At 48.4% G+C, this 13,101-nt stretch overlaps 1 protein-coding gene across 10 annotated transcripts in view; it reads right to left on the reverse strand.

The window, feature by feature from the left end:
- INPP4A (inositol polyphosphate-4-phosphatase type I A) overlaps nt 1-13,101 on the reverse strand; it is a 156,202-nt gene that overhangs the window by 58,220 nt on the left and 84,881 nt on the right. For all 10 annotated transcript variants that reach the window (XR_006200627.1, XM_042932045.1, XM_042932046.1 and 7 more), the window contains 8 exons: nt 11,050-11,166; nt 10,690-10,769; nt 9,004-9,115; nt 8,109-8,199; nt 7,482-7,629; nt 4,488-4,618; nt 2,530-2,634; nt 1,893-2,001 (listed from right to left, as the gene is read on the reverse strand). Coding sequence is in view for 9 of the 10 variants with exons in the window: in XM_042932045.1 (XP_042787979.1) it covers nt 1,893-2,001; nt 2,530-2,634; nt 4,488-4,618; nt 7,482-7,629; nt 8,109-8,199; nt 9,004-9,115; nt 10,690-10,769; nt 11,050-11,166 (893 nt within the window). In the remaining variant the exon portion in view is untranslated. The remainder of the gene's footprint in view (nt 1-1,892; nt 2,002-2,529; nt 2,635-4,487; nt 4,619-7,481; nt 7,630-8,108; nt 8,200-9,003; nt 9,116-10,689; nt 10,770-11,049; nt 11,167-13,101) is intronic.

Here is a 13,101-nt window from a genome sequence, read left to right on the forward strand (position 1 = left end):
CGACCTTTCTGGGACAGGGACAGCCAGTGGTGAGCCCTCCTGATGGGCTTCCCCCACTAGGGCCTGTAGCACCCTCAAATCTCCTACTCTAACCCCCACACAGCCACATGCAATGGAGTGACAGACACGCAATTTCTTGGCTGGCTGTGCAGAGCTGCGGTGGGCCCAGGAAGCTTCCTCTTCATCCTAATTCCCAGAGAACCCTGGAGTCAGTGACTCCTCAGGCGGGTCTGGTTACATGGCTTGTCTGGGCAAGGAAGAGCCCTTGCGGAATCAATCAAGGTCACACAGACTGTCTGGGGGCTTCCCAAGAATGTTGCCTTGCCCTTAAGGCTGAAATTCCTCTTCCTAACCCCTGGCCCTTTCTTATTCTTCCTGCATCTGGCTCCGGGGCTCCCTTGGTTTTGGGGTAACCTGTGCACACATCCCAGTGATGATTTCTCATGGTGTGCTCTCTTCCACCTGCCTGCTTATCCTCGAGCCTCATCCCATGGGTAGAGAAACTCCTACCTGCATCCCTGATCCCCTTAGCCCACTGACCGGCCACTGCACCCGACCTTTCACCCCCTCCTTGACCCAGTCTGCGGTCAGTTTTCTCAATCTGTGTCCTGACTCCTGGCCACGGAAGCACAGAGCCCCCGACTTCCCCCAGCAGGTGCTAATGCTCTCCACCTGGAAGCCTTGTTGATTCTCTTGATGCCCCCTGGGCCTTTGCTTCACCTTCCTTCCAGCTGTTCCATTCTCCATTGATAAGTCTGACACTTTCAACTCCACATTCTCCAGAGGCTGATCCATGGTATCTGCAGCTTGTTCCTTCATTCCTCAAAGATCTCTCTGCATCTCACTTTCTTCTCTAGTCCCTTCTACGACTACGTGCCTGGTCTGGCCTTTGCATCTCCAGATGATTCACTTTCATCTTCCCTATCAGCCTGAACACATGATCAAGTAATAACCCTTCTCCCCAAGGGGACACCTTTGTGCTACTTCCTTTACTTCATGGTCCCCGGATCTTACAGGATCATTTACACTCTTGCCCCTACCTCTTACACTCGCATCCCTCACCTACATAAATCCTGATGGGTGACATTCTGGAAGAGTACCAACACTTCCCACATATCCAACACAACAGCTGGGATTTATGGCTGTCTCCATGTCACCCATGCTCCAGGCATGGCACTGCTTGCTCCAAATGGTGGAGTTGACTTGTCTGCTCCCAGGTAAGGCAGGGAGCTCCTCAGGGCCAGGGCTACATCTGTCAGCCCCACAACCCTGGTCACCAGCGTGTGGCCCTGCACTGCGCAGGCTGCCAGCGAGGCCAGCCCTCTCCCTCAGCTCCTCTCCTCAAAACACCATGTCTCAGCCACACCTCACTGCATCCTCCACAACACCCTCCCCCACCTGCCTACCTGGCAATTTCCTGCTTGGACTGCAGCTGTGTGCAGCTCCCACCCCCACCCCCTCTAGCCTTCTTAAAACGGGGAATGTTTACCACTGCAGTCCTTTTAGGAAAGGAAACGATCTCTTGCAGGCTTCACACTTTGTGGCATTCGACACACACCACACACCTGGTGTGACTGACTAGGGGCTTTAAGGGACGGCTGAGCCAGCGGAGAGCCCACAAAGGGTAGCCACCTTCCAGGGGGATTTCAATTTGCTGTTCACTTGCGGGGTCAGGACCACTAATCAGGTGCCCTCATCACCACCCAGCTCAGCCACACACACAGAGTAGCACAGGGGCAACGAGGCAGCTCCTCCCGCCACACAAAAGCACAGTGGATGGCTGGATTTTTGCAGTCATATTTTGATTTTTTTTTTTTTTTTTTTTTTTTTTTTTTAGCCTAGGAAGCACCAGACAGCCATACAAGGACCACAGACACCCTCCATATACTTACTGCTTCTTGGTCTCTTCAAATTTGTGCAGCTTTTTGCGGAGACCTCCTGACTTAAAACCTTGGCAGTGTGCTGCTGGCGCTCCGATGGTGACGATGTCATAGTTCTGATCTGAATGACAGAAAGCTCTCCTCCATTACTCTGGGCTCAGGCCTGTGGACAAGCCAGCTACAGGGATATGCACGCAGCTCTGGGACCCCGCCCCTCCGGCCCATTTCCAAGCAGCCTGTTCCCTCAGTCCCATAGTTTGGATTGTCTGCGGGGCCCCTGGAGCCCAGCACCATCATCTCAGCAGGGGTTCCTACAGGTCTCGAGATGGGGCCATAAAGGGCCGGAGGCAGTCACCAGCAACACTCACCTTGTAACCCTCCTTGGGAAGGGTAACTGACAGGCGACTTTCTGCCACAGAAACACAAAGGCAAGCTGGAAGGAGGACAGACGAGGGGGCAGGAACAAAAGGAGGGAAAAGACGAGGGCACAAAGACCTTACAAAGGTCCTGTAACATGTCTCTTATTTCATTTGCCGGGCAGAAGAACATACAGGGAAGGCTGGACATATGCGGGGCAACTCAGGGGTCAGGTGCACAGGGAGAAAGGAAGTGAAGTGTGATTCAGCGAGAGGAACAGAAAAATAGTTACCTGACCCCCCATCGTCTTGAACTCTCATCCTCTGTATGTGCAAGTTTGTAGGAACAAATTCTAACTTTTTATCTGCTTTCAAACTGCTTGCTTTAAACGAGGGACCTAAAGAAATGGAATATGAGAAAACAAGGACCATTGACATGTACCCTGCACTCAGGAATGGCAAGTAGAACAGAGATATTCTGAGGAAGTCGCTACGAGTAAACATGAACGCGCTGGCAGTGGCCTAGGAAATTCTGAATTACCCATGAGCACATTTCATTTCCAGATGGCGGGTGGGTGAAACACTGGAGGGAGGGCGGCTCGCTGGCCAGAAGACTGGCTCTAGGCAGTCAGGTGGAGAGCAGAGCCGGGCAGAAGCAGCTTCAGAAGGCTACGGTTACTGGTGCCCTGCCTTCCCATGACTCAGCTCTCAACTGAAAGGTCCGCCACAAAGACTGATTTTGTGCAACACGATGTCAGCGCTGCTATAAAAAGCAAATGGGTCCATGCTAGGGACTGCCTGTTCCAACTTTAGAGACTGCCATCATGCAAGAGCTGAGAAATTGGTTCGACTAGAGCAACACATCTCAATTCTACAACGGGGTGAAAAGGTCTGCTCATCACCTCAGATCTATCAAGATGAACAGATGCCACACAGCATGGATAGCGACCCTCTGAAACACAAACCTAAATGTGTTCCCTTGTTTACACAAAGGGTGGCGGGTGGGAGGGGGCGCAGTTAAGGAGGATGATGTTTTGTAACTACCAAATACGATCTTGTTTCTCTGATCAGAATCCAACACTAATTAAGAACTACACGCCTAGAAAAGAAAGGGATTATAAATTAACCGACAATCAGAAGAACAGAAGAAACAGACTTTTTCTCTAGTGATAAAAGGTGAATTTTGCCAGGATACAAAATGCAGACCAGCCGATGTCTGCTTTGCATTTTGCCCTAGGAGACTGTCCTCCAGGACCTGATACTCACAGTGGGCCAGAAATCAGCAGTAGTGGCATCCTGAGAGCCTGTCAGAAATGCAGAATCCTAGATCTGCACTGCAGCAAGATCCTCAAGGACCAGGATGCACACTGACATTTGAGATTCTCTGCTCTGGAAAACTCAAGCTCGTGTGGGTTTCCTGCTTTCTCAGGTAACAGGTACCTGGCATGGGTAGGTGCCTAAGTTCCTTCAGTCATATGCTGCCAATATACTTAGACCTGCCCTTCAGATTCAAACCAAACCCGGGACACCATCATCTTGTCCTCATGCCTGTATCTGGCTTCTTCTCAGCCAAGTTCATGGACAAGTTCCTATGTTCTGTGTCAAAACCACAGTAAAGACTCGAGATCTTCTATTAACCCCAAAATTCCCTTATGTAATCGGGGAGAAGGAAAGAATGTGAAGATAGAGAATAAAGAAAAACCAAAAAATTCATTCTGTTTTTGAATAAAAAGGGAATTAGTTAAGAATAGTCTTCTAAATCTACCCTTAAGAGTGTTTTGAAAATCAAATAGCATCTTTCAAGAAGAAAGGTTTCTGTACTCCACTCCTTTTTGAGTCTTAAAATGGAGAGCTCCACTTAGACAATTCAGATGTTCAATGCAAGGACTGTTAAATATTTAAACTGGGAAGTCTAGGAAACCACTCTGTCTGAAAGTAAATGGTTTATGTCTTTCGGGCATTTCCCTTGGGCATTTTAGACAAAGATGAAAAAATACCTTGAACCAACAGCCTGTGATTTCATCTCTCTTAAATTTCATCCTACGTTAGTTGGCAGATGACACCAGAGAAGGAATTTTCAATGCATTTCACATACTTGTCTTCTTAATTAAGATCTGAGAAATCCATATTCTAAGGAGTTCACACCTACATGAGAATCTATTTTTAAAAACCCATTAAGAGTGTCTGTCAGTGACAGTACTGGAGCCAGGTTCTGGTTTTCTAGCTGGGAAAGGGGAGACCCAGAACCCACCTTTGTACTGATGGAGGTCAGTGAGGTTCTCCTGGTACGTGAGGATAATGGTCTGGTACTGAGTGACAATCTGGCGCCGGAGGCTCTCCCAGCAAGGGGACAGATCCCCCAACTCCTCCAGTTCACACACTCTGCAAGACACACATACATTAGGCCGTGCAGCCGGCTCACTTCTCTGCGAGGTGCACAGGAGTCCTAACCAAGCAGGAGAACAAAATGGACATGGACATATCGCCGATGCCAGGGAAGGCCTCGCACAATGGCTACACCACAGGTCTACAGAGCAAGCAGTGGGGCAGCATGACAGAGCGCTCTAAGAGGAATGGCCGTGTGAAGGGCAGGCCACTCACCATGTGGGAAAACACCCAGAGAAGCTTTTCACAGAAACTCTGTCAAATGTCCGGGGAAAACCAAGTGGAGGAGAGGGGCTTTAGGGGAGCGGTTCCTTGCTGGTACCCACACAGGCCATGCAGGTGAAGGCCTGGATTGCAGCCCATGTGAGTCTGGGCAGCACAGAAGGACGTGGGACCGTCCTGGAAGACGAGAGGAGTGGAGGCCTGTAAGCGACTGCATGAGGCCATCTCATTCACCTGTCTCCCCCAGGAGCTGCTGAGACAGCTTCTCACTGCCCCCACGTTCTGGGGAGGCCTGGGCCTTCCTGCCCTGCCCCTAAGAACATTGCAGCGAAACATAAAGCTGCCGAGCAGCAGTCTACAGCTGGACGGCACCAGGTGGCCATGCTCTGCCGCACTTACCCAGCCCCCTCTATTTCAGTGCCGTCCCTCAGGGTAAGGGGCCAGGGCCACGGGGAGCTAGCAACTTTGGCTGTGCCTCCTTTGGCTGTCTATGGGAGTAATGAGTTGTTTAAATCTAAAAGTTACATGAGGGCAGGAAAGGGAGAAGAGGAGAAGAAAAAAGAGGATCTGTCACCTCCAGAAAAATTAAAAGCTGTATAAAAACTGAAATATAAATGTATTAGCTCAGCAGTAAAATAACAGCTACATAATCAGAATAATGAAAACACAAGATGGATTTTAAAAAAAGAAAAAAGGATAACCATATTAGGAAGCTGGGTAATGGGAAACTACAAAAGACCTAAAATCTTTATCACAGGGAATGAGTAGCTAATCCCTGAAACTGGTTAGTTAAGAGAATACTATATTTAGAAACATAGTGGTAAACAATGGCTAAAAGTGGATGTTTCTGGGAAGTAGATCAGAGAGGAGAAGGCCTCAAGACTTATGTTGTTGGCACTATTATGCTGTTTTGGCACTATTTGTTTTTTCATACTGTGCATGTTTTCCTTTGGGGGGGATTAAAAAAAGCTAATTCTGTGTAATCTACTAAATTCTCTGAAGGTAAATAGAGAGTTGTACCATTTTATTATTATTAAATTAGCAACATCAAAGTAAAAGAACACCAACGTGGGCAAGGCTGTGGTGAGGCCTCCGTCCCTGCTCACTGCTGGCCAGCTCGCCCACCAGCTGTGGGTCTGCTCACGAGCACATGAGCCCCGTCTGCTGCAGCTGCTGCTGGGCTCTCTCTGGTGTCTACCCATGCGTCACGTGGCTCCTTCTCATGCTCTGGGTGTCAGCTTAATGTCACGGCTCACAGAGGCTTGCCCAGACCACCCTCCTTCTCACCACCCCTTCTGATTTCTGTACGCAGCTCGTGCAGCCGGGGCTCTGTGCACGGCCCCTGCTTCTCCGGAGGGTCTGTCTCTCACGGTCTGTCTTGCTCCTCAAGAAGCCTCCCATACCAGGCACACCACCAGCCTCGTGTGTAAAACGCAACAACGCCCTCAAAACCAAAATGCTTTTGAAATGAATAAATGCTTTCAAGTTATAGTCTGAGGGGCACCTGGATGGTTCAGTCGGTTAAGCATCCAACTTTCAGCTCAGGTCATGAGCTCATGGTTCGTGAGTTCAAGCCACACATGGGGCTGTCTGCTGTCAATGCAGGGCCCACTCTGGAGCCTCTGTTCACTAGCTCCCCCCCCCCCAGAAAAAATAAATAAACATTAAAAAACAATATATATATATGTATATATATATGTATATATATGTGTGTGTGTATATATATATCTTATATACATCTCACACACACACACACACACACACACACACACACACACACAAGATATAGTCTGAATAATGGGAATTTGTGCCATAGTTAAAAATTATAGCACAAAAACCGAAGATCTATGCAAAAGCAGATGGTAGCTAGGAAAAACTGAACAAATATGGAAAAGGTGAAAGGAAAAATGTTAAAATTAAAATAACTGTAAAATAGTACATGTAGAGAGATAAAGCAGCTTATTGCATTATTCTTGTCATTTTCCTCTGAGGTTGATTTCTTTTTCAAGATAAAAAAATTTTAAAAAATAGCTGTATTAAAACAGTGAGATTCTGACTGCATTGTTTCCTTTCATGCTCTGTCATATTGTGTTCACAATTAACATCATTTTATGATGAGTAGAAATGACATCTGAAGAAGACAGGAGACACAATCTGTGGTGCTGAATCACCTCTCTGGCTTCTCCCTGTCTTGGGACCATTGGAATATGCCCTGGGCTGAGATATACGGAGGAGCAGAGGGCCCCAGTGGGCTGTACTTAGGCTTCTGTAGCCTGTATCATTGTGGCCCTACCCTAGGAAACCACTGACCCAGGCAGCCAGGACCAGAGAACTATCAGCCAGTCCCAACTCTCTGAAGGCCAACTGAGGGGAAAGGAGAAGGGAAGGGAGCAGGTACTGAGTGCTGGGCACACATCTGGTGCTTCTGGCACCGTGGCTTGCACAGGAACTCCAAGATACAGGTGAGCAAACGCAGGCTCCGGCAAGCCCAGGCCACAGAGCAGGCAAGTGGTGGAGGCTGGGTCTGCAGTCTGGTCTCTCTGCTGCCAGTGCTCTACCCACCACATCTAACTTTCCAGAAAGGAAGGGGCATACGACATGGGCATTACAGGCGGCTGGTCTCTCCACATGGCCTCACCTGGCCGCATCTTCTTCCAGTAGGAGCTTCACGAACTGCCGGGGCACGTGCAGGGAGAGCACGCTCTCTGCCATCTGCTCCAGGATCCGCAGGTGGTTGCCGTCGGTGGTGGGGAACCGGTACATGCGGCAAATGGCGCCACCGAACACTGAGGTGAGGTGGCAGGGGAGACCGAGGCTGTGTGTGAGCTGGCTGCAGGCCTGTCGCACGGGCCCTCCTCCCCAGGCCCTCAGCAGGGCTTCTTACTGCTCATCTCAAGGGAACGAAAATATTTAAACCAAAACCCGCCAGGGGACAGCCTGCATGCTCCTCCCCTGCGACATGCAATCTTCTTGTCCCAGGATGTGTAACTAACTCTAAAGTGCAGGAGCTGGGGTGGGGAGGTTTTCAGTCACAAAACCCAAGGCAAAATGAGAAAGAGTGAAATGAAGGAGGAACCCTCGCCCCCTCCCCGCCTTGCTTGGAGTATTACTAATTCCATATGCTGGTAAAAGGCACGGCCCTTTGAAAATGCGGCACAGGATGCCTGGCCGTGATAACCAGAGCAGGTGGGGACGAAAGGGTGACCGCGGGCCCAAGAGGACACTCACAAGAGTGGCAAGAGTACCAACGGAGGAAGCTGTTTACCCGATTTCAGTAAAGTGTCTTTTCGCAGCGAAGCATATTTGGATCGGATTCCCAATGCCTCAGTCAAGCTCTCATCAACGGGCAGAACCATCTGAGGATGTGTACAGAAAAGCACAGAGAAGCAGTAAGGCCCAGACAACTCCAGAACACCCAGTAGGAATGTGGCCTAGGTGCATCATATATTACTCTTAAAAAATTAGTCTCCACCATTTACTCTACAATAAACACACTGCCCAAGCCACAAATTAATCCACCTCCCAGTATACTGAACTTAGGCCACGCACACACCATTTTCTAGTGACAAGCTCAGTTCACCTGGTATTGCATTGTTGTGATGTATAGAATGAGAGGGAGGAAACAGATGATGCCCAGGAATGTTATCACAGCCTGATGTTCTGGGCTTATTTGGAGTAATTTTACTGTAATGACCACTTACCAGTGTTTGGACTCTTACTTAGAACTGTAGTCTGAGAGCATGAGAGGGTCTGTGTGAGCAATGATGCATGGGAGACAGGGTGACAGAGAGGGAGGGGAGGAGATGGAGAGAAGGTAGGTGAGAGGGTGCAGAGGTGCACAAGGTGGCTGTGGGGCACGTGTGTGCCTGGGAGGGAAGATAGAACAAAACAGCAAAGGTAATCCCAGTGTCATTCCATACCCCCCACGAGTAGCCCCTCTCCCCTCCTGACTGCAGACTCCCCAGCCAGGCTCCCCCAGCAGAGCCTTGCATACCATGCTCCCTGAGGGGACCCCCTTCTATTTTGAGAAGTGCCTGGGGGTGCTTGGCACCTCCTGTCTTGGGGGCTCTGTCTTTCCCTTCCCTGAGGCCAGAGGCAAAGTCGACTTGGACAGGTCCTCTTACTCCTTCTAACAGAGAGGGGCAAGGTGGTGTGCTCACCCTCCCATTGACGGTGTCCAGAGACCGAGTCACAGGAGGCCGCTGGTCCGACTTCTCCTCCATCTGCCAGCCAATCACGGTGATGTTACCCACGCGGTCACTCTCTGCAGATCTGCAATGAGCAATGTGCTCTGGTAAGAAGTGTTGTGCCTGCACTTCATTTTCTGTTTAAATGCAAAACTCAGCCATCCTGGGTCATCGAGGGGTGCCAGGATCTGGCCTGCTGGTCAGCCGGCCAGCATTCACTATATACACAGGCTCCGGGGGAGGCAGACAAGGAAACCATGAGAGCACAGAGAAGGGCTGCATCTGAGAGGGGACACAGCACCACAGAGACCTGTGGATGTGCCTGGTAGCTAGTTGGAGGGGAGGTGCCCACCAGCCCCTGAGCTGACCCTGCCCCAGGGAATGATGAGGACACATCTCAGAACTAGGACTGGAGAGTACTTCCTTCTGGCACTGAACCCCCTTCTGCTTCTTCCCACCTATCCTTAAGCTCTGAGTAGACCCAAGACCTAGATCTGGACACCAAGTATGCTGAGGTCACCCAGGGTTTCCCAAAGCCTCTGAAACCTGCTATGACATAGTTAATGCCACTCCAGCCCTGGTCAGCTTTGCCCCTAAGACCCCTAAGACCCCTCAGGGTGGCTGCCAGCTGCGTGGGTCCATCTGATTCATCCAGGGAAGCCCCAGGGATACCCAAGCCTCAGCCTTTTTATTTCAGATGTCTGATTAGCCACGTTCTCAATTTTTATGTGGTCACATATACCGACAATTTCCTTTGTGACTTTTTCTCATTGTTCTCATGCCTGGAAAAATGTTTCCCCATTCTCTCTGCACAAGAGTCGTACATAGCTCCTTTTCAAAAGGATGAGGTCCTTCTCTTTCATTTAACTCTAATCTAATTAGAATTAGTTCTATCACAGGATGTACCTGAATATTTTTCTCTAGCAGCCCTTTGCCCCACAGTACCCTTTACGTTTTCTCTTAAGACTCGCCCTTTATCCTGAGTCAGGTTCCCTATGCACACTGAGGACTGCAGCCCAATGCCTGCCACGTGGCCGTCACCACAGCTTCAGAATTGTGCGCTATCCAGCAGGTAATTAAATCGCCATCGCCAAATTCCTTTTGCAATTTCGGACTATTTTCCAAAATTCTACATTATTTTGAAAAAGAGAACACCATTTTAGGGTTTGGGTGAGAACTGTCCCCAAAATGAATTTAGAAACGGCTGACATCTTGACCTCTTTCATCTTCCTTCCAGAAATACAGTACGGGTTCCCTTCCTGCTTTCCTTCCATAAATATTTATGGAGTGCCAGGACCTGTTCTAGGTGGTTAGGATTCAGCCATGAAGCAAGACAGACAAAAACCCTGCTATCTAGCAGATCATATTCTATTGGGGAGAGAAGAGACAACAGACAAAAATAGTATGTATCTAGACTTCCTTTAGGTCTGCTGGGCACATATTCCCTTTAGGTACAACTGGGCTCATATTTCCTATGGACACCACGCATTGCCATTCCCTGATAGGCCCACTTCAGTGAACAAACCACCTCCTCACTTAGGTCAGCCTTTGGGACAGGGCTGGGCGCTCTTTCCATACAGGAAATGGGGCCTTTCCCCACATCCGTGCCTGGACATCATAATTCCAGATTATTTCAAGGGAATAAAATTAAACACCAACCTTAGTGTCAAATGCAACCTATGATGCCTGTCTTGGAGAAGATCTTTGACAATGAATGTTCCAGAGCCCAGTAAATACATCTGAGGAAGAGGGGGGAAAGAAGGCATTAGTACGCTTGCTTTGCCTCTGGTCCAAATAACAGGTCTCAGAGGAGTCCAGCTGGCTGGTTCCCATAACACATCTGACCCTCATCTCAGGAGCCCAACAGGGAAGAAATTCCTAAAAACAAATATATTTGGACATCAGTTAATTTGTGACCAAAGTAATAATGTTAATCTGTGTTCAGCTCTCACTCAAATGGTTACAGAACTTAAAAAAAAGGGGAAGAAAAATCTCATGAACCACAACATGTTACTTAACTGTTCCCTGAGATCTATCTTTGACATCATACACGGAGAGTTTGATTTGTGTCATCTGATTGATAAGGGAGTCTTGAAAGAAGGCAATACTGCTTAGAAATATAGGATTGTTGGTTCCCTGGAATAGAAAAGAGAATAATCAGAATACAGAGTTTGATTTTTAAAAGTAAATGCTTTTGAAACACACCCAAATTTTCAGAACAAGACACTAACGTTCTTACCAACTTGGATCAACACAAACGCTAATGGCGGTTTAGATGGATGCATACAAACCAACCAAATTGTTGCTTTCCAAAAAGACAAAGTTGTCTGACAGACCTCTATAGATCCAGGCACAAGCAGGCTCACCGCCCAAGACATGCCTGAGGGCTCACTCTAAGGGTTTCTCACTCAGTAGAAGGGATTTTCCAAAATTGAAATAAGTTGGATGTACATGTGTATTCTTAGTATTAAAACTTCCGATGAGTTATATACTTGGATCTACCACTGTGGGTTGTTCCTTTAAGATGTACAAAGACAGATGAAAATGAATGGCTTGAGTCGTTTCTTATTTCCAGAATCCTGTAGTTGGCATAATTAAGGCCTGACCTTTTGAAGGCTATCCCTTTCAAAGGACTAGCTCTTGGTTTTCAGATCATAGGTAGTCATTTTCTGGCAGCTTAGCCCTGCCCACCACCCCCCCCCCCCCCAGAGCCCCATATCATATTCTCTTTCCCAGGTAGTGGTTAACTATCTTAGCCAAATGGTTAATGGTTCCTGTTTGTACCTGCTGTGGGTTCCATGCTTCTAGCTGCGCTCCCTCTGCAACTTCAGACCTAGTCTCTAAAGTCTGCCGGACAACCCCTCCTGGGTGGCCTGCTGGGGCCACAGCCCACCCAATCTCACCCTCCATCTGCCCTTGGTTAAGCCCATCTCTGCCTCTCTTCCCAAGGAGGCACAAATGTCTGCTTTGGTGCCTCTTTCTCCGTCATTCTCAACCACCCAGAGACAATGAACTGCTCCCACAAACCCACCTCCAGGGCCTATCACAAGCACCCCTTCTTTCCACTCCTTCCCACTGACAGTAAGGCCCTACATACTTCTGCAAATGACTATCAACTAAGTACCTCCCTGAAACACATCTAGTCAGGTGACTCCCCTCAGAAAAGCCTGCACTGGCCCGCTACAAATGCCTGCCCTGACGTTCAAGTCTTCTCTCCCTTGCACTTCCACTTGGGCCTTTTGCATACACAGAACAGGATAAAATTATTTCCCAAACGACATGACGCTTTCCTATCACTTGCCTTTGCGTAACGACCACAGAACTCTGGCGTGATCTTCAACACATGATCCCCAGACTGGCAGTATGGGTATCACCTGGAAGCTTGCGAGAAGTGCAGGGTCTTGGGCCCCACGCAGATCTCTTAAGTCAGAATTTCACTCAGTGCCACCCAAGGAAGCCTCTCTAATCCTCACAGCTGGATGGGCCCCACACCCCACGTGTTGACCTCCTCTCTCTACTCTACCCCTTCCCACATAACTGTGCAGAGATGGACCATGTTCACTCTCCCTCCCTGCCCAAAGGATGGTACCCTCCTTTAGGACAGGGACTAGGCCTCCGAGGTATTTGTATGATCCACAGCACCTAGCACTGTGCTCCGCATATAGGCAGTGCTCAGCAGATGCCTAGAAAACAAAATTGTTCATTTGAACTTGGAAATAAGTTTCCAAGAGAATGAAAAAGGGTAGTCTATCTGACATAAAATGGGAGAAGAGGAGGAAATGTAGTTTAAGTTTGTTTGAGACTGCTAGGGAGGGGTTAATTCGCATAGATGCTCACATCACAAACAAAATCCGGTACAATCTCATATAACTCCTACCCTTAGTTCTCATAACTTACATAAGGTACAAAATTATCTAAAAGAAGTTTGTAAAATTCCCAAGGTGAAAGCATAACACACAGTGCAAAAGGACATACCAAAAAAGCCAATAAAAATGGGGGTATGTCCAGTAAGAAGGCTAGTTAATAGTTAACACTCTCCAAACTTTGATTAATGAACACAATTCTTCAAAA

Source organism: Panthera leo, chromosome A3 (genome assembly GCF_018350215.1).
Source record: "Panthera leo isolate Ple1 chromosome A3, P.leo_Ple1_pat1.1, whole genome shotgun sequence".
NCBI classification, from domain to species: domain Eukaryota; kingdom Metazoa; phylum Chordata; class Mammalia; order Carnivora; family Felidae; genus Panthera; species Panthera leo.